This window comes from Prionailurus bengalensis, chromosome B3 (genome assembly GCF_016509475.1).
Source record: "Prionailurus bengalensis isolate Pbe53 chromosome B3, Fcat_Pben_1.1_paternal_pri, whole genome shotgun sequence".
NCBI classification, from domain to species: Eukaryota; Metazoa; Chordata; class Mammalia; order Carnivora; family Felidae; genus Prionailurus; species Prionailurus bengalensis.
This window is the reverse complement of record NC_057355.1, coordinates 122,052,745-122,080,083: the sequence shown is the minus strand read 5'-3', so window position 1 is coordinate 122,080,083 and position 27,339 is coordinate 122,052,745. Positions and strand designations below refer to the sequence as shown.

Sequence of the window (27,339 nt, the reverse complement as noted above, 5' to 3'; positions counted from 1 at the left end):
CCAAAAGCCTGTCTCCAAGCTGAGTTTTACCGCCTCTGAGGCTAGAAAGCAACAGAGGGGGTTGGCTGGGTATGAGAAGGAATTCACGGCTGGTAAAGGTCCTCAGGGTGAACATCTATTACCAACGAAGTTCATTCCCCGATCCCTACCTGGCCGACCCTATGGCCTGTCGCCTTCTTGGCATCTCCCCCTGGACATTCAGTAGCATCTCAAACTCAGTGTGGTTGGTTCTCCCACCCGGCCCCCAGACTCTGGCCTTCTGGGGCCTTCTCTGGGTCTTTCCACCTCAGCGGATGACAACCCTTCTCTTCCAGCTGCTCGGGCCAGAATCTTTGAGATTGCTCAGGTGTCTTCTCATTCTTTCACATCCCACTTCCGATGTGTCAGTGAATCCTAGTGGCCTCCACTTGGGGCCAGGACCCGAGGGCTTACTACCTGTTCTCCTCTGACTCTGGTCCAAACCAGTCACCTCCTCAGTGGTCTCCGAGTTAGTCTTGCACCCTGGCCCTCCTACAGCTTGTCAATACAGCAGGCAAAGGCTCCTGTTGAGACGTGCAATCGTGTGTCCCTTTATTCAAAATCTTCCACTTAGAGTGAAAGCCTCACTTCCTATGGCCTCATGTCCCTACATGACTTGCCCCACTCGCTCCACTTCAGCCACACTTGTTTCCTTGATGTTCACTGAACACACCTGGCACACTACCTCAGGGCCTTTGCACATGCTGGTCCTGCTGCTCAGAGAGCTTTTTCTCCAGACACCCACATTGGCCCTCACTTTCCATAAGTGTAACATTCTCTCTGAGGCTTCTCTGACCATTCCTTTTAAAATTATATCCTACCTCCCCATCCCTGATCCCCCATACCCTGCTTTTCCCCTCCTAGAACTTACCTATGTAATTTGATTTATTGTGCTCATTCTCTCTCTTCCTCCCACTAGACTGTGTGCCTAGAACAGTGCCTGGCACAGGCCAGACCGTCATTAGATCTTTGTTGAATGAATGAATGAGTGAATGACCTTTAGTTGTGTTTCCCCCTTTCACTTTTTTGGTAACAAAAAGGGGAGAATATTCGGAGAGTGGATGAAGAGACAGAAAGCTATCAATGAGGTTTAAGTCTTTTTGAAAATGAGCTATTAGCTAGTCTGATCACAATTACCTGTACAAACTAGTAGTACAGAAAATCCTAAAATACAGATGTCCAATAAGTCTTTCTGTTTCGATTACGTTACCTGATGTTATGGTTGATTCTCTTTCCTGATTATTAAGGTGGCAGCTGTGTGTGTGTGTGTGCACACGCATGTATACACGTACCAGAGGTAATGAGGGTAAATTGGGAAATCACCTAAAAATAATCTACAAACTGGGTAGTTTCATTCCCACAAAACATCCTCTTAATACGTTTCGTGCAGAAGGCTTGCTAAGTATGGAGTTCAAAGACTGCTCTGTGAATGTGATCTTCCAAGAGCTTCAGGAAAACTTACAAATAGCTCAAAGTTGACCAGAGGCTGGGCTGTCCATGTACGTGAATTCTGTGGGCGCCATGGTTGGTTGGTTGTAGTCCAGTCTTCCAAGCCAACCCTTTATAGCAGCTGGACAGTTACATGGGACTAGTCCCCCCTGATGGTCACAGTGGTCCCTTTAGGGATAAGCAAAAAGCCACTGGGGTCTAGAACGAAGCTATTTTCTATGGTTGTAAGAAGAGATGTTCCTTCTCTCCCTACAATGTGAAGATAAAAAGCTGGCAGCCTTCTTGCTACTATGCAAGAGGCCGAGGACAAAGCAGACAGCAGAGGGCAGAACTAAGAGGAGCAGAGCCATGGCCCTATTGACTTTGTGAACCTCTGGATCAAACCCTACCTGATGCTTGCCCCACTTCTAGACCTCACATAAATCCAAGACAATCCATTAAGCTGATATAAACTGGGCTTTTACTTGCAATGAAAGGCATCCCGATAAGGTGTTCTTTTTTTCGGGCCATCCCCTCTGCTTCTCACTGGTCCCGAGTGTGGATGACACATGGGCCCTCTGTGCGGTCAGCACTATGCGCCTGCATTTCAGGATCCTAAGGCATTGAACGGTTTTTGGTTCCCATACATGTGATGTTCCATTTCTCTGGCATCGGTGAAGATTAGAGTGCTTCACATTAATGTCAAAAGTATAAAAAGTAGCAGGGGGCTTCTCAGAGCTGTATCCTACTTCTCAAGTTACCTTCCTGAAGTTTTGCTGAACATGCTAAAATGACTACTTGAACGCCCAGAAAACTCTGAGGCTGGGCTGGTGCTCCCGACAGCCAGGCTTAGCCATCGGCCATCGGCCTGAGGGCAATGCTGTCCGGGGGACAGCAAGCCCGGAAAGGTAACGTGAAGAAACTCTCCAATGGGCTGTTCCTTATTTATTAGATTCCAGATACATGGGACCAGGACGGAAGACTCCTAGCGCATTTGATTTACATGGGGTGGGTGGGGGCTTGGGGGAGAACACGTACAGAGGCGGAAATGTGTACAGGTGGACAATGCCATGAGGGACTACCATTTTAAAAAATATATACATCTTAAGCCATTCCAGCCTTTTAATCATTATTCGAAAATAAAACATTCTTTCCACATAGTGCTTTTCTTTGGTGCTGTTCCGTGGGCATGGGCCCCTCTGTCTTGTCACCAGTTTGTCACTGCTCCCCCCACCCTTGGCTTCTCCCATCTGCACAGGGGGAGGGGAGAGTCTGGAGGAGGGAAGGGTGGCCCCTGACACAGAGGCGGGTGCAGATTCTGGGTCCTAAAGCCCTGCCTGGCCTCCCAACCGATGCCCCCTCTGGTCTCGAGATCCTCCTACTTGGTTTCAATTGTGGCCTGGGAAACAATCCCAAGTTTCCCGTGTGCAAAACCTGGGTGCCACTACCAAGGTTCACATCGTGACAAAAAACAGTCTAGAAGCTTTAAAAGGGTCAGGACACGGGGACCAAACAAAACCCAGCCAATACCACCTTCTCCGTGGTTGGATTTTCACATTTTATTTCTTGGTTCATTTCAATGACCTGTATCATGAGAATACAAGTGGGAAGGGTGATTTCCTCTTTACAGATTTTCCAGGAACAGCAGATTTGGGGGCAAACTTGAGTTCCATCAAGTACCCCGTCTGGGGTACGGGGCATCCTAAACTCTCCTCACTTCACCATCCCCCACCAAGTCAGGGCCCACCCCCCACCGCCTCCCACGGAGGCCCCAAAGCTGGCAAGGCCTCCAGCTAAGAAGCTGGCCTAGACTTTTTCTCTGAAAGCCCGTTGGTACACACCAGGGCCTTTCCCGCCGGACGAGTTCCCGTCGGACCACTTCCTGTCGCCACTGGGGCTCAAGTGTGAGAGAGCAGTGCACACCTCGCCGACACAGAGCCCCCGGGATCACCAGCTCCCCTCACTGCTAGAGCGAGGCTCTAGAGGCAGGACCCTTGCTGGGACACCAGATCCATCCCAACACCCACCCACCCCAAACCAGTTGTACCGTTAGCTGAGATCCTTCCCCCTAAAAAGGATGGGCTGCAAACCCCAGCTGGGGGGCAGCCCCCTGCCGTGGCGCCAGGTCCTCATGCTTGAGCAGGAAGGGACACCCAGGTGACGAGATGCCACCCTCAGCCCCACCTCCTCAAGCACACAGCACGATGAAAGGCTAGGGGAGGCACCCACGGAGCAGACTCCAACTTCTCTCACCGTGAGGTCCCTAGGGTTCAGACCTTAGGGTGTGGTTGTCAGACTTGGGTCTTTGCCCGGGTCCCTTGATGCTGAGGTGCGGGTGTGTCCACCCAGATTGGGACTTCCCAGAGACCTAGGGATGAAGCATCTCGGACGACAATTACAATGCTGACTGTCCTGTGGCTTTGGCCTTGGATTCCCCACCGGCTAACAGGAGAGGAGGAGCGCACGTCACTGGGCCATGAGGCCTCCTGGAACCCATGGTATTTTCTACGTGAGGACATCAGACAGCCACTCTGCAGCTGCTGGGTCTCGGCCAGCCCTCCCGCCTGGGGTGACCTCAGCAGGTCCCAGCACAGAAATTCAGGAGCGTCTGGGGTGCAGAAGGTGGCAAGATGACATCAGCCGCAGCCGCCTTATGCGGAGAGCTGCGGGGCTTGGGAGCGAGCACCACCCCCCCCCCCCCCCCCCCCGGTGTCCCAGTGATGGGTGAGCCGCCCCGCCTGCCTGTGCACGTGTGCGTTCTCCACAAGTGTCCCTGGTAGGGCTGCCCCGAACCCTGCTTCACAAGGCAGCTGCGTAGGAGGGGCTTTTCCCATCACGCTGAACCCCCCCCCCCACTCCATCCTTGGGGGATCCTCTGAGCAGCCACCCGCTAACCCGTGTGCAAGCACACGAGGTGCTCAGGGCTGCCCTGAGCGGGTTACAACCGACTTTTGAGGCCACTCACAGAAATCAGAAGACAGACCGTCCCCATCTGCCTGGGACTGAAGGGTTTCCCAGGACACGGCCTTCAGTGCTAAAACCAGGAATGTTCAGGGCCAACCAGGGTGGTTGGTCAGTCTACACAGCAGCCAGGAAAACCGGGGGCTCCTACACAGCAGCCAGGAAGACCGGGGGCTCCCGCCAGAGAGCTGGGCCTTCTCAGTGTCCCCAGGGAGCTACGTCGCACCTTAGCCCAGGGTGACAGGAGCACCCCTCCTGTGGCACTGATTCGCCCAACCCTTTGGAATGCAGGGAACAGGGAGTCCTGGTGTCCACTGTCCCCAGAAGCCAGGACGTAGCAGGCAGGCTGGCAACCTCCCCTGAGCTCCCTGTCTTTGGGGATTCCCCGCCTGCTTATTTCTAGGCCTTTCTGTGTTCAGCAAAGATTGGTTCGAGCCTCCCCCATCTTGCCCCAATCCTCCCAGGACCGCCAGCCTGAAATCAGTGCCCAGGGTGCCCTCAGATGGGGCCAGGTCCCTACACTCCCTGTCTTGCCACAGCCCCACCTGCTCCAGATCTGCCCTGAAGGCTGAAAGGGTGGGAGGTGAGAAGCAGGCAAGAAGCAGGAGCTCTGGGGAGTATCGCCTGGACCCTGCTCTTTTCTGAGCCAGTGCAGTTCCCAGCTGTGGACCTGGAAGTCACCTTGGCTGGCTGAACCCACTGAGTGAGCTCTGAGGTAGGGGCAGGAAGTAGCAGGGATTTCCCAGGACAGGAGGGGAGGAGGGCAGGTGGGCCCCAGCACAGCGGGGACAGGCAGGTGGGAGCACACAAGGGCGTGTGCCCGGGAAAACGCACGAGCTCTGCCAGCTGCTCCCTCCACGGCGAGTCCCTAATGGGAGCGGAGTGTGCCAAACTGAGAGGAAGGACGGAGGGTGGGAGCCGTCTGGGTCTGGACCGGGGAAGGTACGCAGCCTCCTGAGGGGCCCCAGAGAACCTCAGAGTAGGTGGAGCCTCTGGAAGAAAGCACCTGCCGTCTGGGGAGGGAAAACTTCCAGGTGGCGCCTAGCCTGGGCCGGGGGAGTCCTAGGCACTGAGCACCGGCCGCCCAGTCCACGAGGTGGGGAGGGGGGGTGGGGGGGGGTAGGAAATACGCTGCTGTCTCTTGGTGGTTTGGTGGGAAAGGCGGGGCTTCCTCCACGGTCTCTAGTCTCAAGGGAGTCAGCCCTGGGCCCGGGCGTCAGCACTGCCCGTGGAGAAGGAAAAACATACCAGAGAAAAAGCCAGTCACAGGTGAGCCCACGCCCTGCCCTCCCATCCCTGTTCCCCGGCCCCGCTGTACCCAGGAGTCTGCACGCAGCCGGGAGGCGAGAAGCCCCTTCCTCGGGGACTGCTCGTGGCCATGATACAGGGCTTGAAGGTCGAGGCTGGTGGCTGTGGAGGTCTCCGCGTCGGGTCGGTCGGTCTGTCCGCGGGTGGGAGTCGGTCCATGTGCCGGGCCATCAGACCTTGGCCTCCAGCATCTCCAGGAAGAGTTTGTGCATGGGCACCTTGCCCTGCAGTTTGATGCTGTAGAAGTGCTGCACGGCCTTGGCAGCCGTCTGCCGCAGCAGGGGCAGCGTCAGCAGCAGCTTGCCCGTCCTCCGCGGCTCCTCGTGGCGCTGGCTCAGCTCGTAGTCCTGCAGAGCCTCGTGCAGCAGGTCCTGGAGCTTCTGCACTGCCTCCAGATCCTCGATGTACATGGAATCTGTGGGCACAGGGCTCGCGTCAGCGGGTGTGGCCGGACGCCCCGGGGGATGGGCTCCACCCTGGGGCCCCTGGGCCTCTGCGGGGTGGCCTTCCAAATCCTCACTCTACAAAGAAGGAGACTTGAGGCTCACAGAGGATAAGCGGCCAGCCCGAGGTCACGGAGGCCAATGACACAGCGGAGGCTTGGACCCCGGGAGCGATCTGTATCTAGGAAGGTCATCTCTCGAGAAACCACCAGGAGGTGGCGGCGGAGACCCTGAAGGACTTGAATGTGAGCCGACCCGTCACTGCCCTGGAGGTGCCAGGAGGATTCTGGAGCCAGCCTGGTGGGTTGGAATCCTGCGTCCGTCACTTGCCAAGCTGTGTGACTTTAGGCAAGTCATTTAACTTCTCTGTGCCCTGTTTTTCTCATTCGTTAAATGACGTAACAGCCATACCTACCTCAAGAGGTTGAATGAGTTAATACAGGTCAAGGGCTGAAAACAGTTCCTGTCCCGAAGGAAATGCCCAGCCGGGGGCATCACCACCAGCTCATCTTCAGGGACATCACTAACCTGACAGAATGCCGGGTACGGAATCCACACACAGAGAAAGGGGCTGGGCTCTGTGTGGAGGTGCCCTGTGCTGGGGGACCGAGATGGCCTGGCCGGACGCATGGGGCGCAGTGACGGAGGGTGCCGTGGGGAGCTCTCCAAAAATCCTGAGGAGGGCTTTGGATTCAGGCAGGCACTGGGGGTTCAAACGAAAGTTACCTAAATCCCAGCAGGGCAGGTGCTGACAGCTGGGTTACGGTGGGGTCGGGGCTGAAGCAAAGGCAACGTACTGGAACTCATTCCCCAGCCTCGGGGAAAACACCCAGCCTTCTTCAGACACTCCTTAAAGATCTCGAGCCACCACACTGAACCGCAGTGTCTGATGCCTGCCAGAGGCGGGAAGTAAGGGTGCATCTGGGTCAAGTGAGCCGAAGGCTCTAGGGAGGCTGCCAGGAAGGCGGGGCGAGGCCCCAGAGTTGCTCAAGAGAGCAGGGCGATTCGTGCGCGTGCTGGGTTAGTTTAGGTACCAGACTGCCAAGGGCAGCTGTTCCAACTGGCTGACCCCAGTGACTCCTTCTGACCTTCTGGATCCACACTCAGCCCATGCCTCCAGGGTCCTGCCTTCTCTTGGGAGAAAAGCAGAATGAGGAAGGCGAGAGTCTCAAGTCCTAGATGCTGTGTTATTTGGGCCAAGTTAGGCTCTCTGAGACTGTTTCTTCATCTGTAAAATGGAGCAAATACCTCCTACCTCATAGGGTCGTGGTGAGGATTAAAAGAGATAGCACATTACCAGGCACTTAGAAACCGCCTAATAAACGTAATACCGTCACCACGGTGAGGACTCAGCCGGGGGGCAAGTGCCTTTAGTGCGCTGGGGCGTTACTGGCCCCATACCCTCCACCTTGTTGGAGCAGCGAGGACTCCTTCTCCACTTGGTAATGGAGCATGGCTCCATTCCTACACTCTCAGCTGTTTCCAGAATGTGCACTCGAGATGCGCTGGTCCCTGTAAGGCTGGGACGTGGCCATCCAGACTCCCTGCCTCCCGCCAGCTTCCTCTCCCCATCCCCCCACCCTCCCCAAGGAGGCCAAAATTGGCAGCTGCCTTCGACCAAAAATGAAATAAAATAACATTGCAAGATTAATTTCTCTGCAATCCATCAGTGAGTCTGTATCGATGGCATTGATAAACTGTTAATTACAAAATCAATGGCTATGAATTTTTTCTGCTGTCAAGGAGCCTTGGAGATGGGACTTGGGGTGAAAGATGGCCGGCAGGCTCCCGAGGGGCTGTGGTTTGGGGGCCCCGGCCTGTCTCTGATGTGTGTCACTCTTCTGCCTGGAGCCAGCCCCCGAGCCCCATGCCCTCAGCCTGAGCAGTGGCACCGTGGGCCACCACCAGGACCACTCCAGCCACCTCCTGGCACCTGTCTCTCCTCCAGCTAACACACTGTTTGGGGGGTTTTCCTACCTTGCTGTACAACCTTTCATGGCTCCCTGGACCGACCCTATTGCACCCCAATCCCTTCCTACCCCCTGCCTAGCCCTAGAGCCTCTGGTCTGACCCCAACCTACTTTTCTGGCCTTACTCATAGCAGGCCTAGGCTTTCCCCCATTTCCTGCCCACAGCTGACTGCTCGACTATGCAGCCAGGGCTGTGAGCGTCACAAACTCCTCCTTCTCTGTTCTGAACTGCTTGGACCGTCACGTAAGCCACAGGATGGCCTGGGAGGTGCCACCGGGCCAGAAGTGCAGGTTCCTGGAACTTCGTCTCCCATGACATGACAGTGCGTACTCAGGCGAAGCTTGATCCAGCTGAATCTCCTGATGGGCTCGTGCCACTAAACCACTGTCAGTCCCCAGGTGCTGTGTGTGCATGCGTGCTTATGTGTGTGCCTGCGTGTACACATCTGCATGTGTGTGCACATGTGTATGTGTGTCGTATTTGTGAACATGTGTATGAGTGCGTGTGTCTGTATGCATGCATGTGTGTTCATGTGCGTGTAACTGTATGTGCATGTATGTGTACCTAAGCCTGTGTGTATGTCTGTGTGTGCACGTGTGTCCATATATGTATGTGTGCATGTGTGTGTGCATGTGTATGCATCTGTATTTGGACACACATGTATGTGTGCATGAGTGTATGCATGTGTGTATGCATGTATGTGTGTGCACGTGTAGGTGTCTGTATTTGCATGCATGCCTGTCTTCACACGCATGTGTATGTCTCTGTGCCTGTGTGTGTGCATGCACGTGTCTGTGAGATCAGGACGAGAGCCGAGCTACGGAGCCATCTGAATGCCATCACGGCCTGACGTTGAGGGGTGGCATAGACGTGACAGCGGCACCCCACCTCTTCACCCTCCTCCTCCCCGCATGGGCCAGCCCGAGCTCAAGGTCAGGGATGAAGCGTCAGGAGAGTCTAAAAGCAAAGACGTGCCCTCCAAGGCCCGACAGCCTTGCGGGCCTCGCTGTCCCCACGCTGTGTCCTCTGCGTTCACCGAGTCCCCTCCGGCCACATAGACCCCCAGCCCCCTGCAACGGCTGGCTGAGGTGCTTCCCTCTCAGTAGGTGGCACAGGCTCACGAGGGGTGGGGCCACTGTGTACAGTAGGGACCGGGGGGGGGGGGGGGGAGGGGGGGCTGTCACTGCCCATTTGTCAAATCTATAGACCCACACAACACAAAGAGTAAAACCTGGATGGCAACCAGGGACTTTTGTTAATAATAATGTATCAATACTGGCTCATTAATTGTAACAAATTGCCACACCAATACAAGATGTGAACGACAGAGGAACCCGTGCAGGGGTGGGGGATGAGGGTGGGATGGGTGCCCACACCGTAGTGCCACCTGCTCAGTCGTTCTGGAAATTGAAAACTACTTTTAAAAAACCCAACAGCCCCGGCATTCTCTAACAAAGAACACACTACCATTTTGGAATCTTAATACGTAAATGGTCTGGACGCCTGGGTGGCTCAGCCGGTTAAGTGTCCGACTCTTGTTTTCGGCTGAGGTCATGATCTCACGGTTCACGGGATCGAGCCCTGAGTCTGACTCTGCGCGGACAGCACGGAGCCTGCTTGGGATTCTCTCTCACCTCTCTCTCTCTCTCTGCCCGTCCCCGCCCCCACTTGCCTACTTCTCTCTCTCAAAATAAATATTAAAAACAAATTTTTAAAAGATGTATAGGTTATGTATAGAAGCATGTAAAAGTTAAATCATTCTCTTGCATTTGTTTATTAATAAAAGGGAGTTGCACTAAAGGAAATGCTTCCCTCTCTACGCTAGATCAGGATCCCCAAGAGCAGAGCCCAAGACCAGGGTCTGGGTGCACAGATTTTCTGGAGGGTGTGCTCTCAGGAGAAAGGGAGGGAGGGAGGCAGGACAGGGTGAGGGTGGGAACAAGCCAGGTGAGGACGTGGCCTCCGCTTTGGCCTGATCCACGTAGGGCTCTGATCTCACCCTGCCAAGAGTCCAGCCTTTTGGTCCCCTGTGTGGGTCGCCATTAGTTGGTGGTGCCAAGGTGCCTGACTCCGGGCACGGCGAGTGAGGGCAGATCTTGGCCGAGAGGGCAGCTGTGAGCTATCAGCAGCACAACTCAACAGCTGGGGCAGGGGAGCACGAGCCCAGTAAAGGGGGGCTGAGCAGGGCAGCGGCAGCACCCCTGAATTCTCTCTGAAAACATTTGTTAGGGGGACCACGGTCTTGGTTCGCCAGGGACTGAGGTTTCCTGGGACACGGGACTTACTAAAAGCCGAACCGTACCCTGCAAACCGGTCGCTTACCCTGTTTGTACCGTCTCCGCCTGGGAACCAGCTGTCCCTCTTCCCTGTGCGGATAACACTTTGTTTCCTCTGATATTAATAATAATGATAATAATTAATATTTATTGAACATTTGCTCTAGGCCAGGCACTGGTCTAAGTGCTATATCTTCAGTCGGTCATTCAAGACCAAAGTACTTGGAGAAGGTACTGGAATGTCCCCATTGTACACACAAGGACAGGGCTAAGGAAGGTTGCCAACCTGCCCAGGCCACACTGCTACTAAGTGTCAGAGCTAAAATTTGAACTTGGGTTCATCTGACCAGACTTGAGCAAGGCACACGCACTGCCCTGGGGAACCGTGTGTGCCTGCCTGACAGTCTCTCTTTAGGACAGGGAGCCTGATTTTCTCCTGCATTCTCCACCCCCTGCCTGGCACAGTACCCCGCATACGGTGGGTGCTCCCCAAGTGTGGACACAGATGACAGTCCAGCTCGCTCACCTGCATCACGAGCGCCCAGCCCCTGTCCCCAGAGATTCCAGCCAGGAGCTGCAAGGGGCTGAAGGAAGGGAGGCGAAGCCTCCTTTTTAAAGAGTTTTATTTTACTTTTATTTATTTTTTATTTTTGAGAGCAAGCGAGCGTGCACAAGCTGAGGAGGGGTAGAGGGAGAGGGAGAGAGAGAATCCCAAGCAGGCCCCCTGCCCAGTGCGGAGCCTGACATGGGGCTCGATCTCACGACCCTGAGATCATTGACCCAAGCCAAAATCAAGAGTGGGACGTGAAGCCCTCCTTCTTAACGACAGACCAGACCACTCAGCTGGGAAGGTTTTCTCTCTCTTGTGCCTGAGCGATCTGACTGGAAGATTCAAGGAGTGGCTACGAGCTGGGGGTTGATTTTGCAACGAGAGGGCCTTGGTTTGAGTCCTAGCTCCGACACCCTTTGACAGTGTGGCCCTGGGCAATTTTCTCCAAGCCTCAGTTCCCCCGTCTATAAAATGGGGTAAAAATCATGAGACCCTTGCTCACAGGGTTGTTAAGAATTAAGTAAGTTCACAGCTAATTTATTTAGCAGGTTCAACGCTTACTGTAAGCCCAGCGTGTTGTGAGTGTAACATAATGATGTACAAATAAACCCCCTCCACTGTCTGGTGGGGGAGGGACTCTGTATTGTTCCCCTTTTACTGATAAAGAATAGGAGGCACAGAGGGAAGCGACTTGCCCAAGAGGCAGAAGCAGGATTTGACTCTCAGCGACTGTAGAGCCTCTGTCCTTAACCGGTGTGGTGGGCTAGATAGCAGAGGCTCAGTTCGTAGAACGCCCTGCAAATCAAGGGCTCAGGAAGCACCTATCGCGAGCCTTGGTCACCGCCCTTTTCTTTTAGCTCCAGGCCAACCCCTTGCACAACCTTTGGTGACAAGAACCTCGGGCATCTTCACGCCACCCTGCCTCTCACGGTGGCCCCCGCTCACGAGCTCCGGGGCTGTGCCCCCCGGGGCCCAAGAAGACCTCCGGAAGGTCCCACCGTGGGGCCCGTGCCCGCCCTTACCTGAGTTGGCCAGAGCCAGGGCCTTGAGTGTCACAAACTCCTCCTTCTCCACCTTGAGCTTCTTGTACCTGCGCACCAGCTGCAGGATGGCCCGGTAGAGCTCCAGCAGCCCCGCGAGGCGGGAGTGTTCCTCGTCCATGATGTAGTCCTCAGCATACACCAGCTTGTCCTCGTAGGGCAGCGAGCGGTACACGATGCCCAGGATGAGGATCTCCATCCAGGCGCTCTGCAGCAGGCTCATCTGGTCCCCGAGAGAGAGGTTCGAGAAGCCTGCGGGAAGAGGGGGCAAGGAGGGCAGCAGCAGTCAGGAGGGCTGGCTGGAGGAGGTGGTCCCGGGCCCCGATCCTGCCCCTCCCTCCGTACCTGCTGAACTCCTCGTCCTTCCCTTGGCCAGTGAGTCAGACGGGGAATTCACGGAAAAGACTTATGTAATGAGAGCTCGGTCAATGTTGACAATTGTTATTATCACTCTTGTTGTTAGTTCTGTGCTATTTTCAAATGTCTGGAGAGGTTTTTTTTGGTTAATTAAATGTGTTTGTAATTGAAGGGGTTTTTAAATTCATAATAAGATCAAAAGGCGGCAGTACTGGGTCCCCTTCCCTCTGGGGACTTTCCGGATCCCTCTCTCTGCTCAACCAGGGGACATTTTGGCGTTTTAACGTTGCACAGTCTCAGCTGTGTGTGCCGACCCAGGGGCCCAACCGGGAGAGAGGACTCAGCTGTTCCCAGCCAGTGACCCCCTAGTGACCACAGCCTGGGCTGCTAAGAGCTCAAGAGCCCCCAGGGTCAGGGGGCACTTTCTCACAGAGCAGCCTCTCCTCCAGGGGTCAGACCCCTGCCGTCCTGGCCATCACTCTCCACCTAACGATGACCCTAGCCGTCCTGCATTCCGAGCGCTTAGAATCATGGGAGTTTCCCCCTCCGTGCTAGTAAGGAGGCTGACCCCAGCGCAAAAGGAGGTCGGGATGGGGATGGCTCCTGAATTATGACATGATCTTGTCCAATGTGCTCGGGAGATTGCCTGGGCCTGAACCCTGACTCCCCATTTCCTAGCTGCAGGCTGACCGTGTGAAAGTTGTAACTGCCCCAAACCTCAGCATCCCCTTCTGTGAAATGGGTATAACTGTTAACACCTGCTTCAGACTCTCCACGAGGTCTGAATAAGACAACGATTATGGGACATACAACATGTTCACTGAGCTCGTACTATTGCTATTAACGATGAGATGAAAAGTCTTCATGTGCAAAATGAGAAGTGTCTGGAATTGCTTTATACACGTACTTAACTCAGGCATGGAACAATGAACATCTTTTTTTTTTTTTTTTTTTTTTTAAACTCTTGCCCATCGTGGGGCTCCAACTCACGAACTGTGAGATGATGACCTGAGCCAAAACCAAGAAGCAGATGCTTAACCAATGGAGCCAGGCATCCCGGAACAATTAACATTTTGATCTGAGAGGAGGGTAGAGAAGAAGGAGCGGGAGGAGAAAGAAGGGAGGGAGGGAAGAAGTTGATTTTTAAACTTCTCGGTCACTAAACACAAGGTGGTAACTTCGGCCAGAAATTCCAAGATTGGCTCCCACACGGATGCCGCCAGACTGACGGAAAGAAGGAAGAGTATCCACACAGCCATCTGTATGTACCACGCATCCCGGGCGGCCGGGTCTGAGTTTGCCCATGTGGGTCTCTGCTGCATTGGCGCCCTGGCACCTCACCCCATGTGGGTGCAGCGCTGATGCGGGGGCTTTGAGGGTGAAGAGGTGGTTTTCAGACAGGCCCCCTCTGTTCCCTACACTGGCGGTGCCCGGCGAGGCTGACCGAGGGGTGATGCCCGTGGCTGTCGTTACTGTTTTTGTTGTTATTAGCACACTACTGGCATGACCCTCTTCTTCCTTCTGGGCACAGCTAGAGGCCCGGGGTGGTCCTGAGCTTCTCGACAGGCCCATCGCTCTGGGTTTCCGTGGAGTCTGTCCCACCCCTCACCTGCCATCCCCCGAGTCTAAAACCCACGGTCCCTCTCCATTTTCCAACCAGTGCGCGAATGTTCAACCTTAGGGGGCACTCCTGGGGCTCCTGGCTCACCACCTGGCTGCTGGCACCCATCAAAAGAGCTGAGCGATGACACTGATGGACGGGGCAGGCCTGGATTGACATACCTCCTTGGGGAGAGGGGTCAGGTGTATGCGTGCTGTCTGGATCCCAGCGTGAGAGGGGGTGTGTGGCAGCCTGTGGTGGCAGGGAGAGCCGGGAGGTAATAAAAGGCAGATAGAACGGACATCCAATTTCCCTTATCGGGCCTCTGAGCGGGAGAGGGCTTGGGCGACATTAATTAACAGATCCCAATCAGCCAGCTCATGAGGGTGTGTGCACGCAGGGACGTGGGGGCTGCACTGGAAGCAGACAGACCGGGAGGGAAGATGTAGGAGGTGGACGGGGCAAAATTAACAGACAATTGCAAAAAGGGAGGTGAGGTAAGAGTGAGACTTCTGGAAACGAAAGAGAAGGGACCCCTGTGACGCCCATCACGAAGGTACCATCACCAGAGGCACGTTAACAGCATCTTTGGTCTCTTCCTTCATCCAGCACCTCCTCACTGGGCACCTGCTAAATGCCAGGCCCTGTGGGCAGAACGGTGAGCTTCAACCAGAAGGGGTCCCTGAGTGCAAAGCGCTCGCGGTCAGGAGGGAAAGGCATGCCCCGAGCACCGAGCTCTGCCGTGACCCTGAAGTTGGGGCAGTGAGAAGAACAAGGGGGGTGGAGGGCTCTGAGAACTTGGCCCAAACAAGAACGTGCCGAAGGCTTTGCAGAAGGAGACTTGGGGCTGAACCCTGCAGGGTAGGAGGGACTCTAAAGAGGGTGGCGAGGGCCCCACTGGCGAGCACACCCCAGGGTGCGGGAATGAGCTGCTGTCTCTCTCCCCACCCCCACTGCCAAGCGCCGGCTGGGACAAGGGAGATGCGCAGTGCATATTCCCAGCACAGAGCACAAGAAATGCCATTGGACCCTGACTCCTAGGTGACAAGAAAATGGGCCCAAAGAACTCGCTGAGACCCTCTCAGTCCTTCAGCCACGAGTTTGAATTTTGGCACCTTTTCCCATCGTGCAGAAGCCAGAGACACAGGCCTGCCCTCTGGGAGGAGGGGAGCAGGTGGTGGGAGAAAGGGGACAGCGCCTTTGAGAGTTTGGGCCACCATCTGAGGATAGACCTAGGCCTGTGTGCGGACCTCTCTGCAGTGAACTTGGCCCTCGGCCCCTGACCTCTCTCCTTCTCCTTGAGTGGCTCCAAAAGGAGCTGGAAGGGGCTTTGAAAATCCAAATGTACTCTCCAAAGTGCTGAATGGTATATAGAGGCTGCTTCTCTTTGTGCCAGGTAGGGGGGGGAAAATATGTGGTATGTCCTAATATTTTAAAAAGTTCAAATACTTTCTAGTACTTCAAAAAAAGACACACTAGAAGGAAGAACGAAACATAAAAACAGCTCTAGGAGGAAGGAGGGGAGGCGACAGGGCTGGAGGGGAAGGCTCTGTGTGCACATTTCTACCTAGTTTTGGTCTTTGAACCTGTCCATATTTAAGATGTCCCAAAATAAAACTAAATCCAGCATAAAACAAAAGGCATGCTTCCTTCAACCTGGAAATTCCACTGCTAGGAATTTCTCCCAGAAAGAAAAGGATGCACAAATACACACAGATAAATGTGAAAGGGTGTTTTGTTCCATCAGTCTGTAATGGCCTCAAGCAGGAAACAACCTAAATGTAACTAATGTGATTCGTGTAATTACTATATAAACATAATTATTAGCTAAACGAATGGCACGTTAGAAGCCACCAGAAAGAATGAGGTAGAACTATTTTTGTGGGTGTGGAAAGACACCCATGAACGTAAGGAGGACTTAACTATTAAGGACACAGATGCCACGACCAGACCCTAGAATCCTAGCTCTGCTGACCACTGGCTGTGACGCTGGGTATGTCCACTTCTGTGTGCCTCAGTTTCCTCATCTGTAAAACGGGAATAATAATAATAATAATAATACTTCCCTAACGGGACTGTGTGGATTGAATGAGCTGACGTGCGGAGTACTCGGTACACTGCCTAGCACAAAGGAAGTGCTACCATGTTATAGAATTCAATGAAAAAAAGCAAGACGTAGAGCAGTTGTTCTAGAATGGTCTCAGGGTGGGGAGAGAACATGCACACACACGTACACACACAGTGGCTGTACGTGCACAGGAAATTCCCAGAAGGATGTTTAAGAAAGATGAGGGATTTGGAACTCCTAATTTCCAGCCCTCTGTCCCTGCCCATCATCTTTGGTAAAAGCACATACTCTTTCTTTTATTTAAACCCAGACCAAGGGCTGAAGCACTCCTCCCTGTCCTTCGGCCAAGCACCCTCCACGTCTGCTTTTCTGTGCTGAGCTGGGTCTCCTCCTCCATCGAGCAATTAGCAATTCTGGGACAGGGTGGCTTCCGGGAGAGGCTGGTGTGGCCCAGGCCCCTGGGCGAGAGCACTGCCCGCTGGAGGTCCTGCCCTGCCCCAGCTGGCTGTCCCTGCCCGCCTCCCCTCCTGGGGCCCTGCTGCCCACCCCCACAAAGTTGCTTTATCTGCACCAACTGATCTGATAACAGTCAGGATCTTCCCAAGCCCCCATCCCCCAGTGGTTTGACAGCATGAGCTCCTAGAATTTAAGGAAAAAAAAAAAAAAAGAGCACATAATTTGTGGCAAGTGGAGTTCATAATCTGTTAATTTATTATCGTTTCTGTCGACCTGGAGGGCCATTAGCAGAGGTAATAAAGGGAGATGTAATTATAGGATCTGAGGCCACTCCAGACACAGCTGCTGTCACTCGGCAGCCCATATTTCATCGGCCGCTGGCATTCTTCTCTCCCCAGCGAGAGCCAGACGGTGGCTACCTGGGAGCAGGGCCGCTGAGGAGCCCTCCGTGAGGAGGCCTCTGGGGGGTCCCCCCCGCAGAGGTGTGCACGTGTCACCCTGGCCTGGGAGGGCTCCCCTGGCTGGCAGAGCCTCCAGGCCACCTGGGGTGACAGGACAATTCATCAAGCGATACCCACTGCCTCTTAAAGGCTGCTGCCCCTCGCTCGAACCTGTCACTCCCGGGGAACGAGGGGTGGGCGCTCTAAAGACTCGGGCTTATCCTCTGGGCAACCCAGGACTTGGAAAGTTCAACTCCAGGTAAAAGCCTGCATGTGTGCGGGGTAAGGCCACTGCAGACGGACTGAAACAAAGGAATGGCTGCTATTCTGAGTGAGCCGCAATCAGCCCGAGCTCCCTAGGGACCTCACCCGTGTGAAAGTGTCCTGTGTGTTCAAACATGTGAGTGAAAGCCGGGGGGGGGGGGGTGGCTGCTGAGAAATGAGTTTTGTGCTCAAATGATCCTTCCTCCTGGCCAAGCGGGTCGCTCAGCGCCTGTGTACATATGTTAGCTTCTGGCCTGCAGCCTGAAAACTTGTGTTCGTGGCGCCCTGCTGCCCTTCTGGGCTTTTCCTCCATGGCCACTGCCCATCAGTCCCGAAGGCCTAGCTCAGCGTCTGCTCTCTGCCCCCGCAGCCCATGGCATCCCTCGGTCCCGTGGTTCTCCTTGCTGCCTCCTAAGTGTGCAGGAGATGGGAAACAGGGTAGAGGTAAAGGGAAACAGGCAGTGGGGTGGTAATATTGAAGCAAGGGTCATGGAGGTTCCTCATGGAGGTCTGGTCTATTTTTGTACGTTTAGAATTTCTCATGAGCAAGTATTTTGTTGGGGGCACCTGGGTGGCTCAGCCGCTGAAGAGTCCAACTTCGGCTCAGGTCATGATCTCACGGTCTGTGAGTTCAAGCCCCATGTCGGGCTCTGTGCTGACAGCTCAGAGCCTGGAGCCTGCTTCCGATTCTGTGTCTCCCCCTCTCTCTGCCCCTCCCTGCCCTGCTCGTATTCTGTCTCTGTCTCTCTCTCTCTCAAAAATAAATAAACGTTAACAAAAATTCTTTTTAAGGAAAAAGTATTGGGGCACCTGGTGGCTCTGTCAGTGAAGCGTCCAACTTCAGCTCAGGTCATGATCTCACTGTTCCGAGTTCGAGCCCCGCGTCGGGCTCTGTGCTGACAGCTCAGAGCCTGGAGCCTGTTTCGAATTCTGTGTCTCCCTCTCTGTCTCTGCCCACCCCCCACTCGTGCCTCTCTCTCTCTCTCTCTCTCTCTCTCTCTCTCTCTCACACACACACACACACACACACACAAACATTAAAAAAAAATTTAAAAAGGAGTATTTTACTAAAAACAAAATTATCCACCTTATTTATAAATGAGATCCTTGGGGCAGAAATTAATCTACTTCTTTGTATCAGCCACAACTCCTAGCAATAAATGCATGCAAAGGCAAGTATGAAGTGCCCTCTGTATGCCAGGCTATGGACAGATACTGAGAGGTTAGCTTGTACTGAGTCATGAGACGTGGTCTCCCGTGCTTAAGGAAAGTGGGCTGGGCTCTGCTTCAGAGTGCTAACCTGAGCGGTCTTAAGGAACCTTCTGCTGTCCAGGAACCAGGATGGACAGGAGCTGACGTCAGTCCCAGGGTGGGGCCCTGGCTTGCATCTACCCTGCTAATAAACCTGGTCTCTTTCTGGCTGTCTCTCTCTCTCTCTCTCTCTCTCTCTAAAGGCCAGTGAGCAGGTCTTCAGGGGAGTTTTCTGTCTAATCTGAGATGGGATTAAGTCGATTAGTTTAAACATATCAGGCACTTGATATGTCATCGCCCCTAATATGAGGTTTACACGCAGTGGCAGGAGACACTATTAATTAATTTTACCTTAAACACTAGAAGGTCAGGCCCAAATAATTCAGCATGCAAATTTATGCAAAATAGGCAAATTAGTGTTTCCGACAGACAAATGAGCCCCTATGTTTATTTTATTTTTTAATCAAAAAGAATCCAGCTCTGGACAAGGGAAAAGGAAGTTGTGAAAGGAAGCTTTTAATACTATTAGCAAAGACAATGACACAGTCACGGTCCCTGCCACTTATCAAGCACCCACTGTGTGCGGGGGCTGGGCTGATGGCCCTGTACCATCTATTACGATTCCTAATTCACAGGCAAGGACACTGAAGCTCAGAAAAATGAGATCTCTTCACAAGGCCAGTAAGGACAGAACTTGGATCAGGGCTCGGGTCTGTCTGGATCCAAAGTCTGGGCCCCTAACAGCCACTCTGCTCGGCCCACCTCCCTCTTGGTCGCCAACAGATGGGAGATGGCGCTGGAGGGAGGGAAGACAGGAGAGAGGAACGGGTGCAAGGGAGACATCGCCTCCTGGTTCTACGCTTCCCCTTAGAGGTGGCAGGAAAAGGAAGCGGTGACCTGGGGGACCGCCAGGCGCCACCCCTGAGCCATCGCTGGGATGCGATGGAAGAGGAGCGTGTGATGGCGGGGAGGGCAGGATGTGAGGGGCAGGGGGAGCTGTACCGGATTCGGCCCCGGGTCAGTGGAGCAATCCGGGCTGAGGTGTCTTACGCAGTGGCCTGACCCCACGTCTGTGCTGAATCAGCACGGGCCAGATTCAAAATTACTGACTGTGTAATCCCAAGAGGCTGAGCTCCTTAGTAAGGGCGTCCAGCTCAGATCCCCGGTGAGGCCCTCCCCGAGTCGGAACGCCAGGGGCCATCTGCGCAAGGAATGCTACGCTTCCTGCCAGCTAAGTGATGCCAGCATCAGCTCCCGAGCCCTCGTCCGCAGGAAGACTCCTTCATCTAGGTTGTGCACACACGCGTGTCTTCTGTAAAAACATTCTGACTCCCCCCAGTCAACTGCGGGCCTTGGCATCTAAAGTCTCAGACACCTTTGCTACACCACCGTGCATGCTACATTCATTTTTCAGAGCCGGCGACACACACAAAGAGGACCTACAGACAGGAAGATAAACTGCCCCATGTCACATCGCTAGTAAGAATCCGAGTCCGTGGTGGATGACTGCCAGAGGAAAACAGGATGTCCCCACCACACTATGAGACAAGCTGTAGAAACCTTATGAGGCACAAACTGCACAGGCTTTCGAAAGCTCCCCAACACGTGTGTAATGCAAAACACGTGGGTATCGGCGTCTACAAAAATAAAATTAAAAACCAGCTTCCACCGTCTGTCCAGACGGAGGATGCTGAAGGAAGGGTGTGGGCCACACGCAGCAAACAGCCGTATCCGGAGTCCATTATCACCTGAAACGTATTTATTACATGCACCTTCCACGCCACCTATTAAGAGATGGGCCTCCCGTAAGATCAGGCAAGTGGCAATAGTGAGCCGGCAGTGAACGTGAACATGGACCACACATCACACTCATCCTTGCATTTCATCCTCACGGCAAAGCCCACGAAGGAGGTACTGCTATTATTCCCTGTTCACAGAGGGGCCGGGTGACCTGCCCAGGGTGACACAGCTAGTGAGCCGCAGACCCAGATGTTGAATCCTTTGAATCCCAGACTTTGACTCCCCAGCCCATGTTCTTAACCATCCAGTCCACCGGCCGCTAAAGGAAGCAAGAGACTCAAATTCTCTGCTGCATTTTCCCAGCACATTTCCAATAAGGTCTACAAGAAAACCCTTTGGTCTTGAAGGACTCAGAGAACTTGCTCTTTGAATCTCACCTATTGTAAGAAGCAATCAGCAACCCTCGAGAGTGATCACTGATTCTGAAGAGCCCCCAGCAGTTCAGGAATGTTACTGGACCTCCCAACACCTGCTTACCTCCAATCCCACGAAAAGAAAAGGAGCCCAGAAGAAAACACGGCTCCTGGGTCCCGGGGCTCCCATGCATCAGAACCACAGTGGCGGGGACAGTGGCTGAGAGTCCCTGGCTATACCACCCCTGCCCGGTCGTATGGGACTTACCTGGGATGTGCTTGGCCCAGCCAATGATGACCACGAGCTCCCTGTCTGCCAGGTCACAGAGAGTGGTCAGGGCCTTGATGTCGCCCTCCGGCATGCCAGGGGGAGGCATGGCATAGAGCTTGTCCGGCTCGGCCACCAGCAGGTAGGAGACAATCTTGGTCACTGCCAACAACCAGAGGAGGAATGTGAACGTTGGGGGAGGAGGGAGGGGCCGGGGTGGAGCCTGCAGTGGCTCGGAAAGAAAAGTTGGGTTCTGAGGAGTCTCTCCCCTCCCCCTCCCCTTCTCACTCCACAAACTTGCTGGCCGTGTTGATTTGGGCTATTAAAAAATAGCCCTCCAAGGGAAGTTGCTGGTGACTTCCCTTGAGAGGAACCTGCTTTGAGTGGCAGGTGAGGGTGACACGTTCTGGATGCCGGGGCCCATGCCTTCTTAGGATCATGCTTCATTTGGAACCACATTCTGTAAATCCCACATGGAAAGGCCTTCCGAATGAAGCCTGAAGCACCCGACACCCAGCCGGCCACCAATGCCACCTCCCCAGGATCCACACTGTCTCTAGCCAGCAGCGGGAAGGTGGCATCTCCCCACGGGGGCCAGATGTCCCAGGTACCCATGCTGGCAGAAGGAGCATGGACTGCCCTGACACTCACATGGCTTTTTAGCGGGTGGAGAAATCTGTAAGCTCAGGTATGGGCTGCTCTCAGAGTCCAGCCGTCGCTTGTATTTCTGGCGGCCTCCACGCACTCGGTCAAGGCGCACACCTGTTGGGGAAGAAAGGGGCAAGGTGTCAGGCTATTCAACATCAGGGGTGTTAGCACTAACTCTGGAATCGCAACACTGGCTTCGGCCCCCACGACTAGATGGGTTTCCAGCTGCCCCATGGCCAGCTCAGCCAGGGAGTCCTGCAATCCTAAAACTAACGGTAATGACCCATCCCAGCTGCCCCGGGCCCGGCCCTGCCTCTGGATTCAGCATCCTCCTGACATCTATCCCGAGCAACCCATAGCTTGAGTCTTTCGTCTCCAAAGGGAAAGCACAATGTAAGCACTCCTCTAGACGTTAGGGAAGGAAGACTCGTTATTTTAGATCTGCTGTGAATCCAGGGAGGGTTGAGTTGGCTTGCAAGACGGGAAAGGACCTCTCTGCCACTGGCAGGCACCTCCAAAGAACAAGAACAAGAATGTTCAGCCTTTTCACGTAAGCAGCATCTGAATGGGTGTTCATTACAGATGTCAATTTCTGGGTCCCACTTTCAGAGATCGTAGGATGGAGTTCTACGGTCTGTCTTCTAGACTAAAGGGAGTGTGAGGACTAGTCCGGGCAGTGGTAGTACCCTCCGTAGCAGGGGCGTGGGTAGCCGTGGACCAGACTCTCCTGGATGGGGACGCAGGTGGTCCTGGCCACACCTGGAAGATGAACGCTTCAAAGTCTCCCAGCAGCAGGTGCAAAAGCAGGTGTGGCTACTCCACACTGACATCCCTTCCCAGGATGAGGCCCGATCCTACAGAGATCTGCTATTTCCCTGGGTCAATACGGCCTCCCAGGAACCCACCCCACCCTCAGCAACTGCAGTCTAGACAGACATGTTCGTACCATTTGACACCCCTCACCAGCCTGCAGGGTGGACAGGACCTCAAATAGGTTCCTCATCCAAAGGCACACAAGCAAAGACTGGACACCAACCTATGTGGCCTGCCCTGAAAAACGGATGGGATCCAACAAATTAGCTCCAAAGTATGAATTATTACAGGAAACAGAGCAGCTCCCTTAAGCTTACCATGAACCGGGCCTTGATTAAAACATATAAAATGTGAAAGAAAGTGGGGCACCTGGGTGGCTCAGTCGGTTAAGCCTCCGACTTCAGCTCAGGTCATGATCTCACAGCTTGTGGGTTCGAGCCCCGCGTCAGACTCTGTGCTGACAGCTCAGAGCCTGGAGCCTGCTTCGGACTCTGTGTCTCCCTCTCTTTCTTCCCCTCCCCTGCTCACACTCTGTCTCTCTCTCTCTCAAAAATAAGTAAACATAAAAAAATTTTTTAATAAAAAATAAAAAAGTAATGAGATAGAGTCCTGAGAGGAAGAGCGCTCAGTGGCCACCTTAGCCTCTGAGGTGACAGGTCAAGTTCAACTTCCTGTTCCTTTCCCCAAAGGTCAACAGCATCACCCTCAGAGTCCTAGTAGTTGATCTTCAAGGCACTTTCCCGCTGCCACCTCCTCCTGCCTGTCCTCCTAGCTTGGCAGTGGTGGCAGCTCAGGCCCTTCCTGGGGAGAGGCCAGAAGGCAGCAATATGGGTGACCGAATGGAACGAGGATTTAGATCCCGTTCAGGCCAAGGGTGATTTGCTGGCTGCTTCTGAGGATGTATAGCTACTACGGTTAAGTCCCTGGGACGTGAGAGGAAGTTTCCGGGGCAATGAGAGCCATAGAAAGTGAAATCACTTTGTTTGCTGAATAAGAGGGACCAGCCTTTCAACTGCTAGTTGCCCTAAGGGAACTGGGGTGGGGAACCGGCATGGTACCGTGCCCACGTGCTCCCAGTCAAGGGCTCAGACCTCCTCCATCCTTCAGGGAGGATGTTGTGAGCCACCAAGACAGATGGCCCAGGGGGACTCTATGTGGGGCCAGTCACTGCTCTGCATTTTCATCAGCGGCGTCCTTTTCACCCCCCCGGTCTGACATTCCTGTACTTGATGGTGAGCATGGCTGCAGTAAACTTTTCTGGGGGGAGATGGTCTACCCAGCATCCCACCCCTGCTTCCCGCTTAAAGGTAATTCCCCTATTGTGGGCCATCTCGCAGTGGGGGGGCCTGTGCCCACTGCAACTCTGGGTATCTAACTCGACCCTCTGGAGGCTGAAGCATGGGCTGGTGACTCAGGAACAGCTAACGGGAAGCTTTGATCAAATGGCACCAAAACGGAGGGGGAGAGCTGCTCAGGGCTGCAGCGGTGGTCAGAAGCGGGGGTGTGGGCACCCTGGGCCACACTCTCCTGGCTACTGCATCTCTTGTGCCTAGGCTTTCTGGAGCTTCCCTTCGTCCTTGTCTGGCTTCTAAGTGTGGTCCTTGAGCCTCCTGAGAAGCTTCCAGTGAACTCCCCTGCCGCTTTGAGGGGCAGAGCGGATTGCAACTGACCACGCCTACAGTTGGGTTGCCTTGGACCAGACCCTGTGACAAGGAGAGTTTATCTGAAGGTGAACCCAGGAAGAAAGCCAATCACGAGTGTGTTCCTGAGTAGGTGAGCAGGTTATTGCCGTTGCTAGCTGAGGCTCAGCCTCCCTGAAGACCCTGGGAGTCAGGGCAGGACACTCCCCGGTTACCCTGCTGCAGATGAGGGCCTTGGGGCATCCAACCGCCCCTCCTGGCAGTCACCAGCCCTTCCCCGACCGGGGCTGGGCGGGCTGTGGGGCCCAAAGCAAGCCCTGGGCACAGCTGCGGTCACCAGGAGGCAGTTCAGTCAGCATGCATGTGACAGAGCGCGGAGTGAAGGCAGGTGGGACACCGGCCACTGCCCTCCTTCTCAAAGGGTGGTCCAGGCCAGGCATCATCCGGGAGCTTGTCTGAAATGCAAATATGTCAGGCTGCCCCCTAGGAACGGGAGTCAGCACTTCAACAAGGTGACTCGGAGGCACAACGGTGTTTGGAAAGGGCTGCAATATAGCATCCTACAGACTGGCAGCGGCCCGGACCTTGAAGGGGACAGAGGAGGCCCATCCGGTGCAGGAGCTAAACCCACATGCTGGTGGGGCTCTGGCTCCCGAACGCCACCCCTCCCTTCTGGCCCCCTCAGTGAGGGCAGAAGGAGCAGGCACACAAAGGCAGGAAGGATGGCTCCTCCTTTGAGGGTTTTGTGGGGAAAGTCCTGTTTTCCTGACACCCTCCAGTGATACAGCTACAAAGCAGCTGCCCCCCCCCCCCCCCCCGCTGCCTACAACACGGACCCCGGACGTTGTGAGCCAAACCCTCCACCAGGCTCTGCTTTGTCTTAGAAAGCTGGTAAGACTAAAAGTGAGAATGCCTGACTTCATTCACACAGGATGAGGAGGGGGCCCATTTCCTGCGAACCTACTGTGTGCCGGGGTCTGACCAGAGTCCAGGATGAGCCCTTCCCCACTTCACTGACTTTCTCTCCTGAGGCCAGTCTCACAAGCTCTCCCCTACACCCACCCCGGGTGGTGTAGCAGGAGTGGGAACTGCTCAACAAAACCCTGAAAGAGGCATGGGTCCCTTAGCAAGGCAAGGAGATGGGCAGTTGCCACTTCTGTCACAACCTCCATCTAAAATGTTCTTTGTCCTGATATAGGGCCTGGCCTGTAGTGGGTGTTCAAGAAAGTCTTGATGCATACAGGAACGGCTGGGCCTCCTTCCCTTGGGGACTGGGTGCTTCTTCCAGACATCCAAGCTCCAACAGCACCGCTACAACCAGGGGCTGCTCCCCGTCCCATTACAGGGTCTGTCATGGTGCCCAATGCCCAATGGATGCTTAGAAAGCCAGAGCTGGGGGGCGCCTGGGTGGCGCAGTCGGTTAAGCGTCCGACTTCAGCCAGGTCACGATCTCGCGGCCCGTGAGTTCGAGCCCCGCGTCAGGCTCTGGGCTGATGGCTCAGAGCCTGGAGCCTGTTTCCGATTCTGTGTCTCCCTCTCTCTCTGCCCCTCCCCCGTTCATGCTCTGCCTCTCTCTGTCCCAAAAATAAATAAATGTTGAAAAAAAAAATTTAAAAAAAGAAAGCCAGAGCTGGGGGCGCCTGGGTGACTCAGTTGGTTGAGCATCTGACTTCAGCTCAGGTCATGATCTCACAGTTCATGGGTTCAAGCCCCACATCAGGCTCTGCCCTAACAGCGTGGAGACTGCTTCAGATCTTTTGTCTCCCTCTCTGTGCCCCCCCCCAACCCCCTCAAAAATTAACATTAAAAAAAAAAAGCTGGAGCTTTTACTATCACCATCATCATCACCATTATTATTACCATTCTTCCCCAACAAGTATATACAATTCTCTGGTAAATCACAGTAATGGCAAACATGAGAACAGCCTAATTTGTGGAGGACTTTCTCTGTGTTGCCCTTTGTAATCTACAGCATATAAAGCAGGCACAATTATCCCCATTTTACAAACGAGAACAACTGAGGCTCGGGTCACTGAGTAATCTGCCCAGTAAAAGAGCCAGTACCTACGCTCTCTGCTACTCCAGGGTACAGCTCCCCTGGGCCCGGTGGCTGTAATCTCTCCTCTAAATTTTCTCCTTCAGATCTTCACAGCAGGATGGTCAATGGCTCCAATCAATACATGCATCAGTTATCAGCTTATTCTGTTTTCTTAAGAAAAGTAGACTGCTGGGTTCGATTATGCCTCAATTGATGTCTGGTATGAGCCAGGTTTGCATCCTGGCCTCCTGCCTGCTTTCCCAGATCTTCCCCCAGCCACAAGCCCATAAGCGCTCCACCCCATGGGATCCACTGGTCAAGGTCCCAGACCCGTCTCAACGGCCTTGGCCCAGTTGGCTCTCATAGCCTTGGTCTCGCCATCACCAGGTACGGGGAAGGAGGCAATGGTAATATCAACTCTGCTCACCGAATATGGCTCTGGTGACACCAGAATGACACAACAGCAGGGAAAGGCTTGGTAAGTTGGCAGTGGTTCAACAGGCCAAGGGAGGCCGTCACTGCCACTGCCCCACACGGCAGCATTCACTGCACTGTGTGCCACCTCGCGCTTTGTTCCCTCTGTTCCTATCCGCTTTTCAGTTCACTGGGTTCCTAAGGGAAAGAGCCCAAGTCAGCTCCATTTTCACCCAGCCCGTGGTAGGCAGTCAAGTGTCTGAGTGAACTGATGCACCAGTTCAAATGAAGCGCTGCAGGCTTAGGAAACAAAAGACTCTCAGGGTCTTATCCTTTTCCCAGTTTCCATCTGTTCCCCCCAGCCTCTAGAAATTCACTCCCTTAGGACAGCCCATTCCTCATCAAAGTTTCCCCTTGTATTGAGCTAAATTCTGTCTCTAGGTCACTTTCTACCTACCCTCCATCCCATCCAATGAGACTACCCCCTTTCACAAGACAACCCCTCATGGACTTGAACATCCTTGGGCACCCTCCTTCTGTGGCCAAGCACTCCTCATTTTCTATATTCGTACAGTGTTTTCAGGCCAATCACCTCCCTGCCTTCTACGCATTTGTCTTTATTGATGTGGTCTGCTCTGAACTGAGAATGGTCAGCTTCTTCAACACAGAGACAGGGGACAGAGGTCTGAATTCCTCTGCCCTCTGCCTAAACAGACGCTGGTCAACTGTGTTTGTACGTATTATCTGCCAATGTGTTTTTATACTTTATCTAGAGTACACTGCTCACAATTTTAGTAAATGAGATAATGGCATGGACTGGGTTCTCATCCTGAGCGCTGCAGCAAGATGCTGTATCATGAATCCTTTAAAAACAAATCACCAGATTCTAACGGTTGGGTCTGGCAGACATTATTAGTTGTCCACCCAACTAACT

At 54.0% G+C, this 27,339-nt stretch overlaps 1 protein-coding gene across 1 annotated transcript in view; it reads right to left on the bottom strand.

The window, feature by feature from the left end:
- Positions 1-2,983: 2,983 nt before the first annotated feature.
- ESRRB (estrogen related receptor beta) overlaps positions 2,984-27,339 on the bottom strand; it is a 112,262-nt gene continuing 87,906 nt past the window's right edge. The window contains exons 4-7 of the mRNA XM_043556692.1: positions 21,504-21,614; positions 20,853-21,014; positions 11,978-12,247; positions 2,984-6,130 (exon numbers count right to left, since the gene is read on the bottom strand). Coding sequence (XP_043412627.1) covers positions 5,886-6,130; positions 11,978-12,247; positions 20,853-21,014; positions 21,504-21,614 — 788 coding nt within the window. The 3' untranslated portion in view covers positions 2,984-5,885. The remainder of the gene's footprint in view (positions 6,131-11,977; positions 12,248-20,852; positions 21,015-21,503; positions 21,615-27,339) is intronic.